The sequence below is a fragment of the Rhineura floridana genome, chromosome 4, assembly GCF_030035675.1.
Source record: "Rhineura floridana isolate rRhiFlo1 chromosome 4, rRhiFlo1.hap2, whole genome shotgun sequence".
NCBI classification, from domain to species: domain Eukaryota; kingdom Metazoa; phylum Chordata; class Lepidosauria; order Squamata; family Rhineuridae; genus Rhineura; species Rhineura floridana.
The window spans coordinates 137,169,545-137,197,377 of NC_084483.1; the positions used below are offsets into that span (position 1 = coordinate 137,169,545).

General features: G+C 41.3%; 1 protein-coding gene across 2 annotated transcripts in view; it reads left to right on the plus strand.

Moving 5' to 3' along the window:
• Window positions 1-1,927: 1,927 nt before the first annotated feature.
• GPR137B (G protein-coupled receptor 137B) overlaps window positions 1,928-27,833 on the plus strand; it is a 45,438-nt gene continuing 19,532 nt past the window's right edge. Inside the window, exons 1-3 of one of the 2 annotated variants that reach the window (XR_009762343.1) lie at window positions 1,928-2,944; window positions 16,167-16,216; window positions 20,801-21,023. Coding sequence is in view for 1 of the 2 variants with exons in the window: in XM_061624556.1 (XP_061480540.1) it covers window positions 2,576-2,944; window positions 16,167-16,216; window positions 20,801-21,023 (642 nt within the window). In the remaining variant the exon portion in view is untranslated. The remainder of the gene's footprint in view (window positions 2,945-16,166; window positions 16,217-20,800; window positions 21,024-27,833) is intronic. The other variant, XM_061624556.1, reaches the window with a different exon arrangement.

Here is a 27,833-nt window from a genome sequence, read left to right on the forward strand (position 1 = left end):
GCCAGAAAATCCAAATCTTTTTTCATGTCCATAATTAAGCCAATCTCCATAGTTTGAACCTTGCCTTTAATTTCTCTTCCATCCTTTTTTTGTTTTCCAGATCTATCTTTATTCTCCTTTCTCATAGAATCCTGAGTTTCTTTCAGCTCCTGTCTCATTTCGTGAAATTCAATTCTCCACGCTTGTCTATTATTTCTCAGTTCTTGTTTTATTGAGTTAATCCCATTCATTATTTTCTGAAACATGTCTAGAGATAAAGTCCCTTCTTGTACATCCATGATCTTCTTAATTGTCATTCTTAAAACCAAAGGAACAAAACTCCTTCAATTTTCAATGTCCCAAACAGAGAGCAGCTTATTTCTTTAACCAGTTACAAAGGAGTTAATCTTTCCAGCAAACTAACGTCACACGCTAGACAGCCCTTATCTCTTATCTGCCCAGAAGTGTAAGAACGGCTTTAGTTCACAGCGTCGAAATAGCTAGTAGCAGAGAGAATGAGCAGATTCGTCAAAAAGAAAAAAAAAAGTAGATCAAGAAAAATAGTCCCAGTCTTATCTCTTTCAATCAGAAATCTCTCATCCGTTTAATCTTTAGAATGCTATTTTCCATGTCAGCTTTTTGCAATAAAAAAAAAGATACGCTATTTATATTTTCTTCCCCCTTAGTTCCGTGAATAAAAAAAGGAAAGTCTTACCTCACCTAGGTTATCTCAATTGCTGTTACTTTGACAAATCTCTTTAGCTGTATAGATAAGAAAATGATGAATGTAGACAGGAGGATGTTTGCCTGTTAATCCATATAAAAAAACGGGTCACTTATCCAGCTGAGCTAGCATAAAAATCCTCGCTCTGTCTGAGCTGCTGGAAGACAGACAATTCTGACGAATTCCAGACTCCAACAATCAAAACAAAGCTATGTAGGAAATCTCACGTTTCTTCTTTAACCGGAAGAAATTATTCCCAGTCAGAAAAGAGCCTTCTGACTGAATTTAAACTGGAAAAGTTTCATCCAAGACGAGAGCTCGTCTCAGAGGCTGCACAGGCGTAGGGATCCTCCTGGGAAGTCCTCTCTCTTTAGACTTTGAACTCTCAATTCTCTTTGACTGTTTTGCGTATCACCATGAAAATTGAGAGGTTTGTTAAGCAAGCATTTCTGGGTTCAGGACTATATGTTTTGTAAGGTTTTCTTTTGAGATGAGCTTATGGGAAGCATCAGAATAGCATGGGGGTATTTTCAATTTTACATTGTGGAATGTGAAAACTCCACACTGGCTATAGTATGCAGCCACAATACAATATTCATCCAACAGGGCTACAGATTGTCCACAATTGTTATTTTATTAATTATGTTTTTATCTCAATCTTGTTCCAGGGAAATCAGGTCAGCCTACCTGTTCCCTCCCCCATTTCATCCTCACATCAACTCTGTGAGGTAAGATAGACTGAGTTACCACCCTGAAATTTAGTTCTCATACTCCCTGCCCCTTCATTTTTGCAGCATAACACTCCTAATTGCCTCAAAGCCATGCCACATCGAGCTGTATTTGGAGAAAACTTTGGGTTTTCCCCTAACATCCCACTTTGTCATCTGTTCTCTGAAGCACTACCCAATCATACCTGGACTTTTGGTGTGGTGCTTCCCCAGATCACTAGAGGAGCTGAAAATTTGATGTAAGATGGGGAATGAAGGAGTGTGATTTTATGCTTCCTGTGATTGCTTTTCTGCATTTAGTGGTGTATAGGATTGTACGATTAGACTCTAAAGCTTAGGAAATGACCACATTAAATCTTATTTTCCCATTCCTCATGCAGATTATATTTACTGAATATACTGAATTGAATTCTCATTGTTTCCAGGTGGCAAGTTCAACAATAACAACCAAATTGGTCACAGTGTGAGTCAGGCCAATAGAAGATCCTGGCAGCTTCATAAAGAACAGATGCCTCCTTGAGGAACCCCATCTCACAATTTGTTGACTGAATTAGAAGTGCTAATCTGCGCCTCATGCCCTTTCCGCATCCCCCACCCCCAACTCTCACTCTGCCCTACACGAATGATCGTAAAACGTCCAGCTTTCACTAACTTTGCTTGCTTGGACCAAACTAGACAATACAACAGCCACTTTATGAAATTAGGGTAGGAAATCATACAAAAGCAAAATTCAGAGTGTGCTGGCTTGGCTTGTTTTAGTATGTTTTGTTCAGGCCTTCTTCATTTTTAAATCGAGATAACGCTGTTTAAGAACAAATGTGGGCGGAAAACGGGAGTGAGCAGAAGGCTATTTCATTTAAAAGGACAAGCTGAGAAGGAGGGCACGCAAAGAGCAGCTTTTCTGAGTTGTTGCTTGCCAAATGCTGACGGAGGCAGTCCTAATGAATCATTCTGGATTGTGATCATGTGCTACAAGCCTTCAGTGCTCTGCCGAAGAGGAAGTGCAGCTTGTTTTCTTTTTCTTGGTTCCTCTGCTGTAGGAAGATGAAAGGAGGCGGCGGCGGCGGCGGCAGCGGCAGCAGCAGCAGCAGCAGCAAGAGGAGGCAAAATTAGTCGAGGAACTCTCCTTGATTCTAGAGCTCAGATGGAGGCCCTTGAATGGGACCCACCAGACAATGACACATTCCCACCAACTCTGAGTCCAGCGGTGCCTCCGTATGTTAAGCTGGGTCTGACCATTGCCTATACGATTTTTTATTCACTTCTGTTCGTGTTCATCTACATCCAGCTCTGGCTGGTCCTGCACTACCGACACAAGAGGTTTAGTTATCAGACTGTATTTTTATTTCTCTGCCTGCTCTGGGCTTCTCTTAGGACGGTGCTTTTTTCGTTTTACTTCAAAGACTTTGTTGTGGCAAATTCTCTCGGCCCTTTTGCCTTCTGGCTTCTTTACTGCTTCCCCGTGTGCCTCCAGTTTTTTACACTGACACTGATGAATCTTTACTTCACTCAGGTAAGGAATGATCATTTCTGCAGGTGGGTTAATGGGATTGTGCCAGAATTCTTTTTTTTTTTTAGTTTCTCCGCCAAAAAAATCCAGATGCTGTTTTGCCTCTTTATCTTGGGGTTTTGGAGAAGCAAAGACAGCATATCTGGGCTTCGTATTGAACGAAATACCAACAGCTACGGGAGATTGTCCAGCCACAAAATTGTTCAAAGTATCATCTCATTAGTAAATTAAAGTGCAATTCTGTAGAATTGTCTTTGTACTGGAGAAGTAGAGGACACATTAAAAACCACACATGAGATTGTTAGACTTGGGCCGCAAAGATATACTGTTAAAATAGAGAGACAGGGAAGCTTCTTACTCATCAAACTAAACAGACCATCTGATTGGTACCAACAGTGCAAAACAAGGTTTTGCAACTCACACATGCGGTCTGTTGAGCAGAGTGACTGAATCTCTCAGCTGCAGCTCTGTGGTCTCACCTCCATAGTGATGGATTGGTTTTAATAAAGCTGGATGTAGTCGAGATGTACAAAAGTCTGGGCATTTATTTTGATGCAAGTATTCTGTATTGTATTGTATTTCTGTATTGTATGAGGGAAGTTTTAATTTCAGAGCTGTCAAGTGAGAATGGATGCAAAAGTATATGCAGAAAAATTATTCCTGAGAATTGGTGTGGTGTAAGGGTTAGGAATGGGAGCAGTGAGCCAAGAAATGCCCAGTTCTTTTTTACTTCAGCCAGAACTTGCTAGGTGGCCTTAGGCAAGCATCTCGTCATTTTCTCAGTCTCAGTGTATCTTCTGGCCTATTTTGCAGGGCTGTTGAAAGAAATGTATGTGAAGTTCTTTAAATACTTGAAAAGCACTAGCGCTAAATACTATTATTAATACTATTGAGCAATTTGATCATTTGGATCAGATATTTGGTAGCAAAGTTGGTTTCCCTGCTTTATATACAAATATAAACAGAAAAGTTAATATTATCTCCAACATTTTAAAGAAGGTGAACAGAGCAATTATGTTGTGCATGTGTCTGTGTCTGTATGTGTGTGTTTTAAACTACCATCCCATGTGAAGTCTCAGAAGCTTGGAAGACAGACTTACCTTCAAATTTCATCTCATTCAGGAACTCACTGAATGGCTTGGGCCTGTCACTGTGACTTCCAGTTTATGCCTTTGTGTATTTATGTGGAACGAAGCCCCACTAACTTCAGTGGGTAGGATCAAACCTTTGGCCTCAGTCCATCATAGTACAACAGATTATATTATTTATTTATTACAGTTGTTTATATCTTGTCTTCTGTGATACAAATCCTTCCAAAGGGAATCCCCCTTGGAATCCCCCCAAGTAACACAAGACTACATTTTTTTAAAAACCCCAAACGATATTATAAACATATTAAAATGTTATCAGGGTCCTTCCCACGGGGCAGTTAGTAGTAGAAAGGCCCTGGGGGAGCGGGGCAGGTGGACCAACTGAAGCAGGAGGTGGTCTTAGCCACTTCCCTCTCTCTCCTGGAATCTTACCACAGGACAGTGGATGGCACATAGTCCTGTGTGTGAGTGTGGGGATGTTCAGTCAGAGTAGGCCCTGAATAGCATTTGCTTGCCTCCCTTTCTTGCCTGGAATCTTTGCTGTGACACATATCAGTGTGACTGATTGTGAGGATGAATCAAATTTTTGGCACATTAAATAGTGCTTTATTAAGTCTTTTGTTAAGTGCAAGTGATATATTACTGTATACTATTGCCACTGAAATGGGAATTAACAGAAGTAGCACACAAAGGCTAAAATACATTTGAGGCAGATCTTGCTTGTAAAGAAAGGCCCTGCATTTTTCCCCAAAAAAGAGTTGAGAAAATAGATCAACCTCTGAAGGAATATTGCATGCCCCATAAAAGAATTCTAAAATCCATACTAATGTATCACACACAAGCGCAATCCGCCCTGGGCTCCTGCTAGGAGGAAGGGTGGGATATTAATTAATTAATTAAATAAATAAATCCTATGCACATTTATTTGGGAATAATCACCACTGAATACAGTAGGAATTGATTCTGAGTAAACATGCTTAGGTTGCGCTGACAAGTTCCTACTTTAGTGGCTGCTTCAGACTCTAATCTGGAGGTGGCAAGTTTGACTTGTAATTCAGCATATTGTCAAAGAGTGCCCTGTTAAAAATTACACTTATGTTGTCACAGCAGACAAGCAAGGGCAAGTGTGGAAAGGGAGGAGATCACTCTGTCCAGATACAACTTTCACCTGAATAAAAGGAAGAAAGGCCTCAGATTGGTTATGCCGCACCATGCATAAAACCCAGCCTCTTTGTCTTTGGTGTGAAGGGAAATTACTGATTACTAGCAAAAATATAGGGTTATAGCTCTAGAAGTCAAGAAGAAAAAGCCCATCATATTAATTAAGATGGCTGAGCAGGAGAAATACATCAGAGCCATTGAAACTATGCCAGTAAACTAACATGTACTTACTATAGTGTAACAATTAGAGAGAAGACTTGGCTACAGTGCTCCATGCTCTGGTAACTTCCAGACTGGATTATTGCAATGCGCTCTGTGTAGGGCTACCCTTGAAGACGACTTGGAAGTTTCAGCTGGTTCAGAATGCAGCAGCCAGATTACTGGTGGGGTTCCTTTTAGAACTCATATAACCCCTGTTTTAAAACAGCTGCATTGGTTGCCAGTTCATTTCCAGGCCCAGTTTAAGATGCTCACGTTAGTGTTTAAAGCCCTAAATGACAGGTCCCAAATACCTGAAAAACCACCTCCTTCACTACAGACCCTCTTGGGCCCTTTTGGTAGTTCTGCCATCCTCGGAAGCTTGGGGGTGTGCTGCCCCGGGAGAAGGCATTCTCTGGCAGCCCCTAAGCTGTGGAACTCCCTCCCTACCAAGGTTCATCTGGCAATTTAATTGTATAATTTTTGGCAAATGCTGAAGATGCACCTCTTTACTCTGGCCTTTGACACCTGAGATGTATATTTTTAGGACCCACCCTATTATCTGTGATGTTGTTTAGGTTGTTTGTAACTGTTTTAATCATGTGTTTTAAAATTGTTATAACCCGCCCTGGGACCTCTGGGTGAAAGGCATATAATAATAATAATAGCAAATGTTTAAGAATAGTTGGCAAAACAAGAGGCTCTCTTGGACCTCATAGTCCAGCCTTTGCCAACCTGGAGCCCTCCAACTGTTTTGGACAACTCCCATCCAGGGTGACTGGGGCTGATGGGAGTTGTAATCCAAAACAGCTGGAGGGTACCAGATTGGTGAACACTGATTTAGCATGTTAGCAGCAATCACAAGCAGCAGAACTAAATTAAAAACCTTTCCCTCCCCACTTTTTTTTTGTAGTAACACTGAAAGAGGCACAATAGCACAACGGGGCCAATAGTGCAGTAGAGCACGAACATGAGGGAGTGCAGCTCTAGTGCTTTTTTCAAAGTAGGAGCAATAAATGCCAATGTCTTGGAGCAGTAAATGCCAATGTTGTAAATTTAGGGGATTGGAGGACAGGTCTAGTCTGTCACATAATCTGTTTGATGGGCAGGCTAGTAATTGGCCCAAGGTTACCAAGTGAACTTCATGGTTGATCGGGGACTTGAACCAAGGTTTCCCCAACCAAAGCCCATTTATGGAATTTGCTACAACAAGATGTAGTCATGGCCACCAACTTTGATGACTTTAAAACAAGTTTAGATAATTTGGCGGAGAATTAAGGCTACCAGCCATGAAAGCTATGTACTACCTCCTATGTTGGAGATGGTATGCCTTTGAATACCAGTTGCTGAGAATCGCAAGTGGGAAGAGTGCTTTGCACTCAGGTCCTACTTGTGGGCTTTCCAGAGGCATCTGGTTGACCACTGTGAGAAAAGAACGCCTTTAGTCTGATCCTTTTCTTGGGTGCTTATTATCCTAATAAAATAGGCATTACACAATGTATTTCTGCTCTTTGTGGTATTGTATATAAAAATAATGGATCAATACACTGCCTGCACTCTTCTTGGGGGTGTAGCTATGGGGGCTGAAATGATGAGCTCCTGCACTTCAGAATTTGGCACTATGCCATAGAACATGGCATTACATATTATTTTGCCATGGACACTTGTCTGTGTTTGCAAAAAACTGGAATTGCTCCTGTTCCCTTTCCTGCACCAGGACTGGCAGGTGCAGTAGTAGCAGGACACCTCAGTGGCACCACGCTTTGATGACAACACATTGATGTAAGAACTAGTAGACACTGTCAAAACATTAGGAAAGTACTGATTGTTATTGTATTGTTATTGAAAGATGTTGCTGTTGCTTTTTTAACAATGTTAATAGTTTGTTATTTAATTTTTTGTGAACTGTATTGTTCTTTTCTGATGTGTATTTTGTATTTGTGTTTAACTTTTGTGAGCCGCCTTGAGGGCCTTTTTGGCCAGAAGGCGGCATAGAAACATAACATAGCATAACATGCAATATATGAAGAGGAACTCTACTGCAAGTCCTTCAGGTTCTCTTTATGCATGCTTTTAAGGATGGAACTACATGTTTCCCAAATATATGTGTTTGCTGGTTAATAGAAATGTGGGAAGGGAATTTGCAGGGATGATAGTTGTTGGTGGGAAGGGTTTAACACTTTTCTCACCTTTTGATTCTTCTCTGCAACCCCTGCCTCCATGACTCTCCTCCCCCCAGTTAGTGTTTTATTTCTGGTTTTGGAGCTATGGCGCTGAGTAAGATCTGGGAGGAGGAACTGTTGGGGAGAAGATCTGGAAGAGCTGAACACCCATTCCTGCCTGCCACTTCTGTCCTGCAGATTCCTGCTCCACCCCCATATTAGGTTTACATACAAAATGGAACTTGGTTTTATTTATTTATTATTTGATTGAAGGTAGAGCCTGACACTGATTTTATGCCTTCTGCATTAAATTTTACCTTTGTAGTCCTTTTAGTATATGTGTGTGTGTTGTATTTTATGTATTTTAAGTATTTTAAATTTATTTTAATGTTTTTGTGATTTTACTGTTTACAATTTTATTATGTACATGTTTGATTTTATTTTTGTAAGCCACCCTGAGTGCCCTATTATAGGGTAGAAGGGCAGGATAGAAATATTTTAAATAAATAAATAAATAAATAAATAAATAAATTATATCCTGCCCTTCCTCCCAGCAGCAGCCCAGGGCAGTTTTGCTGCATAATATGTAGTTCCGCTGCACTGAGTCACAAGAGTGTTTCAGCAAATCACTCCCATACAAAACACAGGGAGGCCTTATTCTTAAAGGAAAAAAAATATCCTGAGCCTACATAGTTACATCTTTCTAATTGAGAACGAACATACATAACATCTGTCTTACAATTTTAGATATCACTAGAATCTACTTGAAGAGTGAGGATTTTATGCATGAGGAATTTAGCTTGGTGTGATATCTCTGTAGCCAAAGGTAAATTAAGGCATGCCCCCTAATTTAAATTAAGGGGAAGGGTCATAGCTCAGTGGTAGAACATTTTCCTTGCTTGGAGAAAGTCCCAGTTTCAATCCCTGGCATCTCCAGGTAGTGTTGTGGTAGACCCCTCTTTGAATTCCTGGAGACCTGCTGCCAATCAGCATAGACAACACTGAGCTGGATGGACCAATGGTCTGACTCAGTATAAGATAGCTTCCTATGTTGCTGTGTTCCATCAGTACTGTTGTACCTATACATGTGTTTTCCACATCTGACTCTACTTGTGTGGCTAATTTTGGCATATCTACTTCAGGTCTGCAGTGTCCAGATCCACAGTTTCCATTGAGATTGAATTATTCTAGGTTTTTCTATTACTTTAGGATGGGCAAGGCATGAAAGAAGCCCCAGTGGGACATAATCACCATCTGGTCAGTGTAGGGTGGTGGTGGTGGACAGGTGAGCAGGGACCAGCTGGTCAACAAATTCCAAGAATCTATTGGCAAAGGAAGAAAAGATTTTGATATTTCCCCTAAGCCACCAAGTAGTGTAAGATGGAGGAGCAAAGACATTTGTTATTTTCAGTATGGGGCATATGGAAGCCATTTGATTAATTCTTTTCTCTGAGTGGCTTAGTTTTGATCTACTAGGCTAAGGAATCTCGCTCACTCGCTGCCTCTCTCTGTGTGTGTGTATTTATCCTGACTCTGTTGTTACCCTGTCTTTGGGGCAGCTGGAACTGCCACAACTAAGCATTTAAATATGATGTGGATGAACAATAGGAATGTCCCCATGTGGTGTTATACACACCAGGCATTTCATTTACACCTGATCCTCACCCATTTCACATGCACATGAGGAATCTGTACTCCAGGCAGGCCCTGTGCTGGCATGCTAAGAATTCGGAGTCCAGTTTAAATGCTATTATTATTATTATTATTATTATTATTATTAGACTTTTATACCGCCTGACTAGCAATAGCTCTCTGGGCGGTGAACACAGAGAATACAATAAAATACACAATATAATACAATAAGAACATATAAAATAAGAACAATCTAAAATCAGTACAACAGATATGAAAATCAGGTTAACTTAAATTAAAATGCTTTGGAAAAGAGGAAGGTTTTAACCTGGCGCCGAAAGGATAACAATGTCGGCGCCAGGCGCACCTCCTCAGGGAGACTGTTCCACAGTTCGGGGGCCACCACTGAGAAGGCCCTAGATCTTGTCACCACCCTCCGGGCCTCTCTATGAGTCGGAACCCGGAGGAGGGCCTTCGTAGCAGAACGTAGTGTACGGGCCGGTTCGTAACGGGAGAGGCGTTCCAACAGGTATCGTGGTCCCGTGCCATATAAGGCTTTATAGGTTAATACCAACACTTTGAATCTGGCCCGAAAGCATATTGGTAGCCAGTGCAAGCGAGCCAGAACAGGTGTTATGTGCTCGGACCGCTTGGTCCTTGTTAACAATCTGGCAGCCGCATTTTGCACTAGCTGTAGCTTCCGAACTGTCTTCAAAGGCAGCCCTACGTAGAGCGCATTGCAGTAATCCAAACGCGAGGTTACCAGAGCATGTACAACTGATGCTGGGTGCATGCAACAATACATAGGTAAATTCTTCTTGCTCACCCAGTGCACATTTCATTGGACCCTTGATATATAATACAGGCTACTCTAACAGGAGCAGTGCCGTAAGACTGTTTGTTTTGAAGAGAAAGTTTTTTGTTTCCTGCTCAGAGTTTAGAACCTCTATCAGCTTGGGTAGTGATCCTGAGATTTCTTTGCCTTCCCTTGTCATATGTAGCTTTTCCGCTTATGCTCTCCAAATCTGTCTGGTCTCGTGCTGAGTTTTACGTTTGAATGTGGCCCTTGCTCAGCTCAAAGAGTGAAAATTAAATTGCTTCTGAAGTTCCCTCACACTGAAGCTGTCTCACGCTACTTATGTAAATAGCATTTTTACAAGAAAGTGGAAGAGAGGCATTTGTAATGTGAATGAACATTCTGGCCAATGTAATTTTTACATTCATATTATAAATCAATTATAATTTTAAGTCTTGTATCTGAAAACACCCTAAAGCAGTTAGTGAGGCAGGGCTGTTTCTGTTGCATGGTAGTTGAACTCCATCCTTAGAGAGATTAAATTGGCTCCATCTCTTCTAAGTTTAAACCTTTTTATTTCACCAAACTTTTTTTGTGTGATTTTATTCTATCTCCCTCTTTTTGTACTGAATTGTATAAAACAATATCCTGCTCTTGGTTTTAATGTATGAAATTGCTTTTAGTAACTTGACCTGTTTTTATTGTAACCTGAGCTGTTTTCCTGTATTCTGTTTTTTATTATTTTTAAAGCTGCTTTAAGTTTATTTTATAAAGAAAACTGGAGCATAAATGTTTAAATAAATAAAATATACATGTCCAGTGGTGTTCCCATATTCTGCTTGGTTCAGTGATCTTAACTAGGGCAAAGAAAATAAACTTAAATAAAGTGAACAAACAACCATCCATTCTTGAAAAAGTCAGAGTAGAATTCTTATCAACTGTGTTTGCAACACTGAGATTACCCTGATTGAATCATTATAATTCCATCTTTGGCTTTTCAGTCTTTATCCTCAAAGAAAACTTAGCGAAGATCTTTTGAAAACATGCCTGGAAATAAAAGTACCAAGTTCAGGAAAATTCTTTCAGTAAATATTTTGTTTACACCATAGCCAGCACACTTTGATGTTGAAAAGACTTGTTAAAATGTAATCTAGTTGAAGGAGCTGAAAATCTTTAAAATATTAGGCAACTTCATTGCGCAAGCCAGATTTAAGCTACTTTATGTGGCTGTATATCCTTTCTTTCATTTTGGTATGAAGAGTCTTCAGAAGTTCAAAAGCTTTCTGTTTCACATCAGAAGAAATATATATATATATACACATACACACACACACACACACACACACACACAGAGAGAGAGAGAGAGAGAGAGAGAGAGAGAGAGAGAGAGAGAGAGAGAGAGAGAGATGTTTATTGGCATTAAGACTGATGAGATCCAGGTTCAAATCCCTACTCAACCATGAAACTCACTGGGTGATCCAGAAGTGGCCCTATCATTTGCCAGAATGAGATGACTGCCTCAGGCAGCAAATGCTGCTGGTGGGAAAATGCTAACAAGGTGTTGGAGGACAGAGCTGTGAGTGCCACATGACCCTCCCTGTGTCCCCTAAACTAGTCTGCTGCCCTAAGGTAGTGTTCTGTCACCAGTGTTGAAACAAGGTTAAATTGTCCGGTCAACTTTTATATGTAGAATGGAGGAGGTGCCATCTTGTCTTTCACCTAAGATATCCAAATATCTTGTGCTATCCCTGGGGTAACCTTGGACCAGCCACTATATCTCAGCCTGGCCCACTTCACAGGTTTGCTGCAGGGCCCCCTCCAAAGGGCAGCCAGGTAGAGCCCTGGCCAAGGGCCCCTGAGGGGCCTCTCCGCTCCCCTTCCACAATTTGTGGCAGGATTGCTGCCATGGATTGCACAGCGACAGCTCTAGAGCCCCTGCCATTCCTTTGCTCAACCTACCTTTCTTGGCTGTTGTGCAGTTGTGTGTGCAGCACTGCCCTTAACCAAGATGGCACCTGAGTTTCCCTAAGAGGCTGAAGCCTCTGCTGCCATCTTGGCTGATGGCACACATGCATGCTATGCACGCACATCCCTGCCATGAGCCAAGATGGCGGTAGAGGCTTCAGCCCATTAGGGAAACCTCGGCCACCATCTTGGTTAAGGGCAGTGCTGCACATGCAACTGCACAACAGTCAAGAAAGGTAGGTTGAGCAAAGGAATGGCGGGGGCTCCGAAGCTCTCACCATGTGATCTGCAGCAGCGATCCTGCAGCGAATTGTGGAAGGGGAGTGCCGGGACCCGGGGCAGGGTTGTGCCCAAGTGCCCCGGCATGTCTGGGGTCGGCCCTGGGTTGCTGTATGGATAAAATGGGGGGGACAACTTTTATACTTCCCTGAGTTCCTTGGAGAAAGAGCAAAGTCTAAGCAAACAACAGATTGTGTATCTGTACTGAAGATGAGACAATGATAAGTGTCAATAATTTATATTATTAACATAGGCACCAGGTTATGTCGTATTCATATCACCATATGAATGCAAGGAAAAACATGCCTGCTTTTCTTAAGTGCTTGCCTTTTCTGTTTCCTGTATGCCTGGCTTAACATTGGAGCAGGCTTGCTTAAACTTGGACTATTGAAATTAGTTTTGATCACCATATTTTTACAAGGATGAAAATAAAATGGAGATGATTTAGAGGACAGTAATGAACATGAACAACGAGTTTGGAACATATTAGCAAGTTTTGGAACATGAGGAAAAGGCTAAGTAAGAGGAAGTGAAACAGGATATATTTAGATCAGAGAAAAATGGGGAATGTGCCAGTTTTTAAATCTTAAAACTGTAATCCTAAACATGCTTTCTAGGGAATAAGCCTCACTGAATAAACTGGGACTTACTTTTGAGTAAACATGTACAGAACTGCCCTGTAAAATACTTCCATTTAGAACAGCAGAGAGGAACCTGTGCCCCTTCAGATATTGTTGAACTGCAACTCCCATAATATCTGATCATTGGCCTATGGTGGCTGGGACTAATGGGAGATGGAGTCCAACAACATCTGGAGGGCCACAAGGTCATCACCCTTGATTTTGATTAAGTGTTTCTACTAGGGCTCCCCAGGGATGCTCACACATTACAAGAATAGAAAGTAAAAGGTAAAGGTGTCCCTGCACTTATAGTGCGAGTCGTTTCCGACTCTTAGGGTGACGTCTTGCGACGTTTACTAGGCAGACCGTATATATGGGGTGGAATTGCCAGTTCCTTCCCCGTCCTTTCTTTACCCCCAGCATAGGCCGGGTACTCATTTTACCGACCACGGATGGATGGAAGGCTGAGTGGACCTCGACCCCTTTTACCAGAGATTCGACTTCCTCCTTCCGTTGGAATCGAACTCCGGCCGTGAGCAGAGCTTCGGCTGCGTTACCACCGCTTACCACTCTGCGCCATGGAGGGTCTTACAAGAATAGAAGAGAGTACATATTTATTATCTAGTTCTAATTAGGATGGGGGAGAATATCTGCTAAATTGGACTTAGTCCGCTATCTTTTTGGACCGGTACTGATTTCTTGCGGTGGGCTGCAGCTATAATTGGCACGGATTTTTTGTGGTGGGCCATGGCTGTAATAGCCACAGATTTTTTTTCCTGAATTTCCCCTCCAATTTTACATAATTATCTTCATAATTTCATCAAAGTTGATGCATTCGTAACAGTGTGTAGTTGTGATAAATAGGAAAAAATTAACCAGTTGGAATACTGTGATCATATACATAGGCATTTAAATCACAATTTTTTTTGCAAGCAAAACAACAACAGTAGATTGAATCGGTAAGTGCCAAAGCAAGCAGGAACACAAAAAGGGAGGATCAGGATGGCACAACAGACTATCGGAATACAAGTGGATCGGAACTAGGCAGCGAACCCCATCCCTAATTCTAATACATACTTCTACCTTACATTAAATACTATAAAGTATTTAGTAGGTACCTGCTTTAACCCTCAATCCACTATTTCCCACCATATGTCCACTACCACAATGATCTCAGCTGCTTCTTCAAACACATTTATCCAGTTTATGCAAAGTTAACAAAAAATGATGTTTAGTCATTCCACTTGTTACAGGGCAAAAGTGGGTATGCTAAATATGTCAGATGCACCTGCTTTTTCTACTTTAATGTGTAAAGCAACCCTGGAAAAAGGGCAAGAAGAAATTAGGTTTCAGCAAAGCAAACTGAAATTGGTTAGCAGGTAATACCTCTGTTCTGTAAAAACAGCTGAGTAATGGAAAATCAGCTTACTTGGAATATGACAGAATCTTCCAATGTAACACAATTACTCCAATCCATTTAGGGCTTTAAAGATCAAGACCAGCACCTTGAATTATCCCCAGACAGTGGGACCCTCTGCAGTGGAATTCATTGTATTGTAAGGGGCTGCAGCTATGAGGGGAAACCTGGCAATTCCTCAGTTTGTGCAAGAAGCATCACCAGGCATGCAGAAGGAGCGCTTTCATTGGATCAATCTTTGATGGTGCATGCCAAAAAAAGGATCTCAGCCCCATGGAGCTGTTCCCTGGGTAGGCGTTCAAGGAAGAGAAACCTGAAAGAGCGCCTCCACCGCCACCAATTATGCCGCCCGACCAGATCAGCCACGCAAGGCCTTCTCTCAATCCCACCAACCAAAACAGCTAGGTTGGTGGGTACTAGGGAGAGGGCTTTTTCTGTGGTGGCCCCCACTCTCTGGTACTCCCTCCCATTTGATCTTCGACACGCCCCTTCCCTGGATGTATTCCGCAAGGCCCTGAAGACGTGGCTATTTCAACAGGCCTTTGAGATCCTTGGGATGGGTTAATCTCCATGATTTTGTCATCTATTATATGCTGCAAATGTAAATGTTTTTATAAATGTATTGATGACTGTCCAGTATTTTATTTATTGAGACTAATGTGACTGCATTTGATATTATTGTATTTTATCTCATTTTAATGTACGTCGCCTAGAGTGGCTATCTGCCAGATAGGCAACACACAAATTAAATATTATTATTATTATTATTATCAATTCCACTTATTTATTTATTATTTATTATTTCAATTTATATACCGCCCTTAGCAGAATAGCTCTCAGGGCGGTGAACAAACAAGATAAAATACAATATATCATAGTAAAAAATCACAAAAACATGTACAAACAAACAACAGAAAGCACAACAAAAACGAAATACAACACAAATTAAGAAGGATACATATTAAAAGTAGAAAGATTAAGAAAATATTAGGAAAATATGTACAGGAGATGCTACAGCAGGGGATGCTACAGGTTTTGCTCTAAATGTAAATGTACTGCCTTCAAGTCGATTCCGACTTATGGCGATCCTATGAACGGTTTTCACGGTAAGCGGTATTCAGAGGTGGTTTACCATAGCCTCCCTCTGAGGCTGAGAGGCAGTGACTGGCCCAAGGTCACCCAGTGAGCTTTGTGGCTGTGTGGGGATTCGAACCCTGGTCTCCCAGGTCATAGTCCAACACCTTAACCACTACACCACACTGGCTGTCTCAGGTTTTGCTCTAGGTGTCTGAAAAACCATCTTCTCCCACATAAACCTGTCTGGAAGTTAAGATTTTCATTGGAGGTCTTCCTTTGGGTGCCCCCAACTTCAGAGACAAGGTGGGTTGTTACTGAAAAGAACTTTTAAGCAGGAGCGCCATACTTGTGGAATGCACTCCCTAGGCAAAATAAGCTGACACCAGCTCTTTTATTAGTTAAGGGACAGGTCAAGATTTAAAAATAAATAAATCCTGAGGTGTTTTATGAGTGGTTGCTGGTTTTATTGGCTTGATTCCTCTGGTTTTTTATGATCTTAGACTGCTTTTGCTGATGCAGTTTTTTAAAAACTGAATGGTTAGAGGGCTGCAACTTGTTTGTATTTAGTGGCAAACCCAGGTTTGTTGCCATATAACATGTGGGATTGCCTCAAGAAACTGGCTATCTGCATGGCAGCGACACAGAGACCTTTTGCCCAGAATCAGTGCAGTGGTTTTTACTGTAAATGAGAATTAAAGCAGACAACACTACTTTATATGTGACCTAATAATTTGAAGTATGAAAAATTTGTCTGAAATACAAGAGTGTGCTAACTTTATTTGAGCTGTTAATTGTAAGTATAATATGCACTCTCATTTTTATTACAGGTGATTTTCAAAGCTAAATCAAAATACTCACCAGAGCTACTTAAATACAGGTAAGAATCATCTTTGCTCTGATGAGTAAAAGGAAAAGCAGCCATTCATTGCTGGGCCATATTTTAATGTATCTCCATAGGAACTGTGTTCACCTACTCTTATTACATTAAAACAGTTTCTAGGGTTTAGTGGCACACTTTAGTCTACCGTGCTTTGAGATAAGTGCAGTGGATTTCCTAACACATAGTAGGTGCAAGCAACATAACTAAATGTGAAAAGACAGCATGTGAAAGAGAGTTGGGATCCAGCATCATCTGGAGGCCCACATGTTATCCGCCCCTGCCTTAGAGAGCCAATTCACATCATAATTTGGTCATCATAGTGTTGCCACAATATTCTAGATGCTGATTTAGCTTGTTACCACCAATGTTAGAATGAGGTGTATCTCATGAACAGAGTCAGACATGAATATTCTGATCCACTTCCAGATTTTTTAGCATACATAAGAACGCAACCGGAGAATACCTCCTTCACTGGATACCACCTTCAGAGGTTGGATGGCCATCTGCCCCAAATGCTATAGGGAGCTGGACTGGTTTACCTGTCAAGGTATCTTCCATCTCTTTGATTCTCTGTGGGTAATTTGAATTTGTGGTGAACAAATGAAACATTAAATAGTACAGCATTTTGGCCTGCTAGATCAGGCCAAAGGCTCATATAGTCCTGTATTCTGTTCTCATAATGGCCGACCACATGCCCATGGCATGCCTGCAATCAGACCTGAGCAATTGGTATTCAGAAGCATACTGACAATGGAGGTTGAACATAGTGCCATTGTGGCTAGTAGCCATTGATAGTCTTATCCTCCACGAATTTGCCTAATCATGTTTTAAATCTTACCAAGTTGATGGCTATCATGAACTCTTGAGGTAACAAATTCCATAGTTGAACTATGTGATGCTGTGTGAAGATGTAGTTTCTTTTGTCTGTCCTGGATCTTCCAATATTCAATGTCATTGGATGTTCCCCAAGTTAGGGTATTATGAGAGATGGAGAAAAACCTTTCTCTATCCACTTTCCCCATACCATGCATGATTGTATACCCCTCTATCATGTCATCTTTTACATTTTTTTCTAAACTGAAAAGCTCCAGATGTAATGGGGAAGTTGCTCCACCCCTTGATAATTTTGGTTGCCTTTTTCTGAACCTTTTTCAACTCTTTAATAGCCTTTTTGAGCTGAGGCAACCAGAACTGTACACAGTATTCCAAGTGTGGTCACACCATAGATTTGTACAATGGCATCATGATATTAACAAGTTTATTTTCAATCCCCATCTAATGAATCCTAGCATGGAATTTGTCTTTTTTCACAGCTGCCACACACTGGGTCAACATCTTAATGAGGTTATCTATTATGACCCCAGGTTCTCATTCCTGGCCAGTTTAGACCCCATGAGCATATATGTGAAGTTAAGCATTTTTGCGAAAATGTGTATCACTTTACACTTGCTTACACCGAATTACATTTGCAATTTTACTACCCATTCACCCTGTTTGGAGAGACTAGTGTCTCAGAGCTGTTCCACACATGTTAATTCCGTACACTGATAAAACATATGTGTAAGCAGTTGCATTGCGCGTGCACTACACTACTATATTTGATGAACTCACATGGTTTTATTTTGTTGAGCGCGTATGCTACAGGAGTCTGCCACCAGTTGGGGCTTGCAGTCGTGTGTGCATATAGCAAAATAGATTTGTGTACATTTATCAACATTCATTACACATAAATTATATATGTATGAAACATGAAAAGTATTTCCCAACATGAAGGTATCAACAGGTAGAGGTTGCCTTGACTTTCCTTCATGAGCGTGAATTGCACTTCTATTCCTCCGAGCAAAAATGGTAAATAAGAAAAGCTTCTGTTTCTGCATTTGATGAGAGTGTTTTTAATTCCATGGCTGAAGCATATTGTTTGTATGTGTTCACAACGAGTTGTTGTATCCTGCCTTTCTCTACAACAGATTTGAAAAGGTCTTCCTTTGACGTTTAAACTGAGAGAGCATGTGATATTTAATCAGGCTTCCATGGAACAAATGCATAGGCTGTGGTTACTGTGCAACCATTTAACTGCTTACTTTCCAAAGTACAAATGCTGCAGTGGGTGTGGGATCACTTTTAGCAAAGGATGCCACTTTTCTTAGTACATTTAAAACAGGTTGGGGCTGTAAACACACTAGTCACCAGATCAAAGATTTTCATTAACCACACCTGGAGGGGGAATGGGTTGATTTGCCGATCAGCTGCTAAATATCTTTGAAGCTGAATTTTTGTAAAAAAATGCACTCAGTCTGCTCCCACTGGGTTTTACAGTAAAAACGGGCAGGGTTTGACTAGCATTGTATGCCCCTGTTTTCAGAAGAAAGAGGTGGAGACACGCTGGAATCAGCAGAACAGTGAGTGTATTTCTACCCATAGTTTAACAGGAACAGAGTTTTGGCCATGGAACAGAATACCTCCTTCACTGGATACCACCTTCAGAGGTTGGATGGCCATCTGCCCCAAATGCTATAGGGAGCTGGACTGGTTTACCTGTCAAGGTATCTTCCAACTCTTTGATTCTCTGTGGGTAATTTGAATTTGTGGTGAACAAATGAAACATTAAATAGTACAATAAATACCGCTTCCTTAGCAAACTTGGTGTGCAGCAACTTTAATAATGGCTGATCATGCAACGCACACATTGCAGCATTTGTCTGAGGGGCAGGGACCAAGCGCCTGGCAGAGTTGGGGAGGGAATGGCAGCAAGATGTTGAAGACAGAGCTATGTGTGCCACATGGCCTATACTGCTAGCCTGTTGCCTTCAAGTGAGATGGAGAATCCTGTCCCATCAGCAGTGTTAAGTGGTATTCAACAGTGACTCTGGTTGGCCTCTGTACATGGGTGTGTGTGTGTCTGTCTGTGGAGTGCCATCTTCTCATACAGCAAAACATCTTAGAGCCCTGGCTCCAGCTTCTTTTCCCGCACTAGTGATGTCCTTCCTGGGGAGAGGAAGTGGAGCATTTCTTCCTATAGAAATGATACTAAGTTTTATTCATTTAAGCTAACTATTTTGTCATGGAGAAATAACAAAGAGCCCCATGGTGTCTTGAAGATTAACAAATTTATTATGGCCTAGTTTTCATGCACTCCAGCCCATTTCATCAGACCTGTGGAGTTTTATCCTGAGTTATAGGAATACACATGGTTGGGGAGACCTGGGAGGAGAATTGTACACAGTGAGATCAGAAGGAAATGCATTCTTGAACAAAGGAAATTCAAAGGGAGATTCCAATTACACCAAGAGGTTCAGTGCTGTCACTTGGGGCTTGAATCTGTTCAAAGGCTTTTTAAAAAATCACATTACATGTATTTAGTTTAACAGTGTTAGGATGTCTTTGTTTTCAACAACTGTTTTGTCACCAGCCACTGTTAATAATGTAATTATCACCACCTGTACTTTCTGCATTATTTTCCTTCCGACCACACTGTTTACAGTCCTCCCAATACTCTTATGTGCATATCAGGTCCCAGGCTATGGTCTGAAGGCACATGAGGCCAGCTCCCTGCTGAAGCTGAGCAGGGTCAGGTCTGGTCAGTGCCTGGATGGGAGACCGCCTGGGAACCATATGTAAGCCGTCTTGGGTTTCTATCATGAAAAGAAAGGTGGGGTATAAATGAAATAAATAAATATCCAAGTGGTGAGAAATTCCAGGGATGGTAGCATGTACCTTGAGTTTGGTTTCCTTGGAATGACAGTCACTGGAGATGGTGGTGTCTTTGTGGTATATATTTTTATTTATACATATATGCAGGCTGAGCATAATATGGAAGAGCTCACAGCCTTAACACTCCAATGGAGAGCCAGTACAGTGAAGTGGTTATATTGTCGGACTGGGACCTGAGAGACCAGGGTTCAAATCCCTGCTTGGCCTTGAAGCTCACTGGGTGACCATGGGTCAGTCACTGTCTCTCAGCCTAACCTACCTCGCAGGACAAAATTGGGATGGGGTGAACCAAGTTTGTATGCCATCTTGATCTCCTTGGAGGAAAGGTGTGATATAAATGTAATAATAAAAAATAAACTGATTTTGCTCCCCATTAGGTTTCTATGACTAGTTCCTGGCTTATAATTCTCCTGCACCCAGGATAATATCACTTCTTGAGGAAGAAGCCCTGTCCCCTTCTTCTGGAAGCATCATTAGCTAGCTCTTTCTATCACAACACATCTGTACTTGGCCAACTGTTTTTAGTCATGAAAAAAGATGCCTAAAAGACTTGGTTAGGGCCATTAACTTAGCAAAGAGACTGGTTTGACCACTTCTGCTACAGAATCCCATCTTAGAGATACAGAACCACAGGCTTGAAGGACATCCAAAGAAGACATCAGTACCCCCAATCCTATAATAATACATTTGTTAGTCTTTAAGGTGCCACAAGATTCTTCATTGTTTTTGTGCAACAAGCGAACATGGCTACCCTTCTGGAACCTGTTGTGGAGAGTGTGTCCTTCTGGAGAATCCTATGCATTTTATTAAAATTTGCTACACAAAAAAAGGAATTATTTAAAAAACATTTGTTTCCTCCTCTCTATTCAGGTTGCCTCTCTACCTAGTGTCATTCCTTGTCAGTCTACTTTTTCTGCTGGTGAATTTAACATGCGCAGTGCTTGTGAGAAAAGAGAATTCTGAAAGGAAAATCATTGTATTGGTACGGGTTGCTATAAACGACTCATTGTTTGTGCTGTGTGCCATCTCACTCTCTATCTGTCTCTACAAGATATCCAAGATGTCCTTAGCAAATATTTACTTGGAATCCAAGGTAAATTACAATTTAAGGCATTTTTGAAACTTCTGGGGAATGGTATATTTGTGAAGAGATATGAGTGATAAATGTGGAAGAAAACAAGTATGGGGAACCTTTGGCCCTCCAGATGTTGCTGAACTACAACTCCCTTAATCCCTAGCCAATGGCCATGCTTGCTAGGCAGGACTGCCAACAGATGGGCAGAAGGGGTCAATTTCTAGCAGGGCCAGGGCCAATAGGAGGTCTAGAACCTTTACTTTCATTTTTTTTTTAAAAAGTAAGTTTCTAAGTGCTCTAAAAAAAAGTTGTAGACTAAAATGTGAGCCACCGCCTCCCTAACAATTTATGAGAAATGAACTAGCCAGCTGCTCCAATCCCTGCCCTTTCAGGTTTTTAGTCAATGAGTGAAGTCAGAGTTGTGATTGATAAGGGATTTGTTGAACACCAAGCAATAGCTAGAATGCCTTGCAGGTGCTGAAAAGAGCTACTTTTTCCTGCTTGTCTCAGTATATTGATTAATGGTGTGCCTGTGTACATCATATCATTTGAATAAGCTTACAGCAGCAATGCATGTACCTGCCTGCCCACTTTTCCCTCTCTGTGCACATCCAGCACGAGGTCAAAGATCAAAGAAGCACAGACAGCACAGCAGGATCTTGGTGGGCATAAATAGTAAACATTTTTAGTGATGATGATAATAAAAGTTTACATCTGATTTTTTAATTTATTCACAAAAAATAGTATACCTTATCTATCAAATAATTTTTGACCAGAAATAAAAAGTGTACATGCAGCTTATGATGCCATTCCAATGTGTTACAGTTTTCTAAAAAAAGGAATCATACCAGTTTAAACTTTTCTGGGGCTGCTGAACTTTTGTCTATTTCATAGCCTGTTTTGAAAACCTTCCCAACATGAGGCTTTAATCCTATACTCACTTTGCTGGGAGCCCCTTCATAGTCCTGCCCTAATGCTGTGGTACTTTTAATGCATTTCTGAGGGATGCCTGATTGGCTAGAGTTTATTCCAAGGAAAATAAAATCAAACTGGAGGTTCAGAGGGGTCCCCTATCCTCCCTAAGCCACTCCTACTGGAATTTATTATTTAAAAACATTATTTTACCCCTGGAGAAAGGGGTGGGACCATAGGGATGATTGTGATTCGCTGTGCTGTCCAGAGATGATTGGCCAGCACAGGAGATGAATAAAAACAAGTCCAGAATATCTCTAAATGTGAGGTGATGTAAGGAACAGAGAAAGGACTGGGCTATGGGTTCAGGGGTTTAGGGTGGGTTGTGCCCCACTTGCCCTAATGTATCAGCCTTCACTGCTTTGAGTATTCTGACTGGCAGAGACAAGACAATATTTTGAAATGAACAGCAGAATTAAATTTGATCTAGTGTAATATGGGTCACTCAGAGTGTAATGTACAGGCACAGAAAAATCAAGGACTGAGCTAAGCCCCATTGAGCACAGCAAACTCACATTTGCTCAGAAGTAAGTACCACTGTACTCAGTTGGACTTGTTCCCAGTTATTTGTGAATAGGTGAGCAGCCTTCGAATGGATTTTATTGCTATTTTGAGACTTTTGGCAAACAAGGGTGTGGCTTATCTGTGAAAATAAATTGCCTCATTAAGCCACCCATCATCAAGGCGCAATCACATTCCCTTTCCCTCTCTGATTGCATGTGCATATTTCTTTAAGTACAACAGTATGGTCTTGGGTATGGTCTGAAGGCACATGAGGTGACTACCCCTGCTTGAGGTAAGCAGGTTTGAGTCTGGTCAATGCTGGAATGATAGAATGGCTAGGAACCACATGTATTCCACCTTGGGTTCCGTGATAGAGGAAAGGCAGGATTTAATTTTAAGGGGGGGGAAACATATGAATATAACCAAAGTGAAAAACAGATTCATTTGTTAGATATTTAATTTCCATGACTAGTACAAAACTGATGTAGGTTTGTAGTGTAGTACATTTAGGGTGATATCCAATGCTAGTCCTCAGAGTAGACCCACTGAAGTTAATAGGCATGACTAAGTTAGGTTCATTAACTTCATTGAATCTAGTCTGAGTAGGACTAAGAGCTTATCCACACAGGAGCATTACTTCGTACTAAAGACACTGTTTTTACCTCAGTTTTCTATTTCTACCGTCTACAGTGAGTACTCAGTGCTAGCTGCAAATAGGATCTTTTCAAGTCACACCAGCAGTCCTTCCTCTATGAAGAATCAATCACACAGTTTCCTAATGACCACACCCTCTATTTTTATATTTCCACTCCCTCTGGTTCCTAGGGAACTGAGCACGCTCAGTTTATTTTACCACTGTAGTAGATTCCTTTAAAAAAACCCAGGGGGGAACACCCCAAAAATGGTAGGCGGAAGGGAGGTGGAGAAAGAACACACCTCCCTCCATTTACACCCCATGGGCGGAGGACCAAAAATTAGTGTAAACACTCTAGATCAGGGGTTCTGAAACTTTGTCCCCTACTGTACCTCGTCCCAACTACCAATGGCCTTCATGGACAAATGAATTGATTTTATTCCTGTTTTAGCAATTGTAATATGCTGTGCTAGATTATCTATGAATTTTAAATTTATTTGTTTTGCTGCTGTTATTTCTGCTTTGAATTCTTATATATTGGTACTTTTTCAACTTTCATCTACACAAAAGCTACCTGAGTGCCCCAGCAAGCTGAGATTGAAGGGTTAGTCTCCTAATGTATCAACAGATAATCACCTGCCTTTAGATATATTAAATCAGGTACCCAGCATGGTAATTATGAAGAGACTAGCTGGACAATTTTTTGTTGTTTAGTCAATACAACTGAAAGTACAAACCTTTGTTTGAGCAGTATTATACCTTTGGCACAAGTTGGACAAAAAAGAAAAAAAAACCACCTTCCCCACTCTTTTTAGGTGTCTGCAAATAAGGGAGAAATAGGTGATGCCACTTACGTGAGTAGCAGCAAACACACAGTAAACCACAGTGCTACTAGCATGACGTTAGTACTAATTTAATCCACTGATTATTTTTTATTTTGCATTGATACAGCTGAAAGTACAAACCTTTGTTTGATCATATTATACCTTTGCATACAAGTTAGGGGGGAAAGAAAAAAATAAAGGCACCATTCATCTGCTAAGAATCTGAGCTGCTTGTTGTAGTAAATAGCTGTAGAACATTGTGTGTAGTCTGCCCCCTGTGGCTATTTGCAGCAACATAAAAAAGGCTAGCAGAACTGAGGGGAGCAGCCAGAAGTTGCTTGTCAACCCACAGGAAATAAAATAAAAGGGAGGATATAGTAGGTGGGGAAAGGGGTGTATGAAAAAGTAATGATTGACATACCCATCTAAAAACATCAAAGCAAAGCATCTGCAACCACTAGTGGAGAGGAGGAGAGACATATTTTTCTCCTCTTTTCGTATTATCATTGGATTGAGTTAGTACTTATTTGCAGGGATAAAACTGTGTGATAGCTTCTGTTTGCTGGTAATGTCATGTGAACTATGCAAATTAAGAGAAGATGTGAGTAGCAGAAAACACACAGTAGATAAGCCCTTAGTTGAATACAACCCTTAGCGGACACACAAACAAAAGCTGTTTATTATGCTAGAGAAATCACAGACAATAATGTAAAAGACCATATAAAACCACCCACTCTCAGAGGATTCATTTGGGAAATACTATCCTAAAAATGCTGGGTGTATCCTTCTATTTTTAGTTATGGCAAAGAATTGGGGATAATATGATGGGAAGTTTCTTTCAGCTTGTCTCTCTCTGACTTCCATAGAAGCAACAACAACAGCAAATATTTCAAATAAATAAATAAATAATAACATTTTATCTCTGTCACAGACTGAAATGCATAGTATGATTTCCTCTTTGAAGTATTTCTTGCCTAGTGCAAAGTGTCCCATCACAGCTTTCACAGCCCTTTTGCTGTATTTCTAAGTTTTGGTTCCCTTAAAAATACCACAGTATCTTAGATCAGCAAAATGTCACTTATAGCACACTATTTAAAATTGTTCGCTTCAGGCTGTCAGCTTTGTAAAGCAGTCTGCTTAATTAGACTACATGGGAGCTATCTAGGGCCACAGTGTATAATTTCAAATAATAGAAAAATATCTCATCCCAATTTCCTGGGACTTAACTCCACTGAACATGGTGGAACTTATTTCTTAATGAAGATTCACAGATTGGCACTGAAAAAGGATATAAATACTGAATATAATCAAAACAATGTATTCTTTGCTTCACTCTTAATATATTCAATGAAATTGACAACCTGTGGCTGTCATGTCCATCATAAAATATCTCTGCTACATAAAACTTTATCTAGCCCATAAAAACTTATATGTCACAATAAAATTGCTTCCTGTCAAGAACTCAGCTGAGGAATGGAGAATAAGGCTACCACAAAGCTGCTACTCATGATGGCTATTATGCTACATCCTTCAAGTTCAGAGTCATTCTGACTCTCCCCACCAGTTGCTGTGGAAGAACAGCAAGGGAGGGCTGTGCACTTGTGTCCTGCTTGTGTGCTTTCCATTGGCATCTGGCTGACCACTGAGGGAAACAGGATGCTGGACTCAATAGGCCTTTGGCCTGTTCCAGCGGGGCTGTGTGAGGCGTCCTTCCCTGGCTCTCCCTGTCAGGTTCCTACCTGCTCATGGTTACTGCCTGTCTCTAGGCACCACCAGGGACTCCACCAGTCCGGACCGCTCTCTCTTATGATTTCTCTCCCCGCTCTAGCACAGATCTCAACAGATCCCCCTGCTAGGCAACCACCAGTAACGTCCCAATACTAGTATTCCCAGAGACTCTGAATACTGGTATTGTTATTCTCTTCACCGCTGCCACCATTTGTTACAGTTCCCCTTCAGCCTTGGTCATTACCTTACCCTCCCTTCTGGTCTGTGAAACCCCAGCCAAGGATCAGGCCTTTGGTAAACCAAATTAAGTATTTATTACAGATAACAAAGCTAACAAGATTAACAAGATTTCTTCTTAAGGCACATAAGCATATGGTTTTACTCAATACTAATCCGAACTCCACCTCCCTCCTTCTTCACTCTCTCCTGGCAAACAACTCTCTCAAACCCCACCAAGCAATCCACTCTTTCTCTTCTCCCCCCAGATTCCACAATTCACCACCTCACATTCACCCAGATTTACCTGTCATCCTTTCATTTATACTGTCAGCCATTTTAAACATTCAGCCAATCATCAAGCATTCTATTGCCCATTCACTCCCCCTCCTCTTTCACTACTTACCATGTATACTCTAAACAACCAGCACTTACCATATATACACTAATATATAGGAACATCACATTCCCCCCCCCCCTTAAACAACTGCAGAGTATTATTCCTGTTCCAGGATTTATACGTCACGTTAACAAATAAAAGTCTCTATGGGGAAAATGTCTTTCTTTGTTCCTCTGTCTGGTCACGTCACTGCAGTCCCAGCCACTTGCCTGGAAAGTCCATCGGCCAGTACATTGTCCTTGCCTTTGATGAACTGGAAGTCCACTTGATAGTCCTGTAGGGCCTAGGACCACCTCTGCAGCATAGTGTTATGGTTTTTCATAGTCTGCAACCATAACAAGGCCCGATGATCCGTAGTCACTGTGAATCTTCGTCCCCACACGTATGGGCGCAACTTGTTCAGTCCCCACACGACCGCTAGGCACTCCTTCTGGACCGACGAATAGTTTTTCTCCCTCGGCGTCAGCTTGCGACTCAGATACGCCACTGGATGTCTGGTGCCTTCTCTCTCCTGCAGCAAGACGACTCCCAGCGCGAGGTCTGACGCATCTGTAGCCACGATGAATGGTTGCTCATAGTCTGGTGCTATTAATATGGGTCCTTGGCACAAGGCTTGCTTCAGCAGATCAAAAGCCTTCTGACATTCATCCGTCCATACCACATGCTCAGAACACTTCTTCTTGGTCAATTCATGCAAGGGGGTTGCTATTTCCCCAAAATTTCTCACAAACTTCCTATAAAAACCAGCCACACCCAGAAATGCCCTTACTTGTTTTTTGGTTAAGGGGATCGGCCACGCTTGTATTGCCTCCACCTTGCTCCATAAGGGGGTGATTTTCCCACTCCCCACCTTATGTCCTAAATAGATTACTTCCTTTAGTCCAAACTGGCATTTCTTAGCTTTTATTGTGAGGCCTGCTTTTCTTAAGGCCTCCAATACTGTTGTCAGGTGTTGGACATGCTCAGGCACCGACTTGCTAAAAATGGCCACGTCATCGATATAGGCCACTGCAAAATCTGACATGCCTCGCAACACAGTATTGATTAGCCTCTGAAATGAACTTGGTGAGTTCCTTAGTCCCATGGGTAAGGTCACAAACTCATATAACCCATCTGGTGTACTGAAGGCAGTTTTGGCTCTGGATTGCTCGTCTAGTTCCATTTGCCAAAATCCTTTACAGAGATCTAGTGTAGAGATAATGGTTGCTGCCCCCAATAACTCTAACATAGCGTCTACCCTAGGCATAGGATACGCATCTGGGACAGTAATTTTATTGATTAGCCGATAATCAATGCAAAACCTTGTCGTTCCATCTTTTTTCGGAACCAGGACAATACTTGAGGCCCAGGGACTGATGGATTCCCTGATCACTCCTAATTTCAGCATATCTTCCACCTGCTTTTTGATCTCATTCAAAACTTTCCCATTCGCACGGTACGGAACAGATCTGATTGGGGCATGATCTCCAGTATCAATGGAATGTATAACTATACTGGTTCGGCCAGGTTTGTTGCTAAAGAGATTCCTATAGGTTTTCAAAACTCTCAGA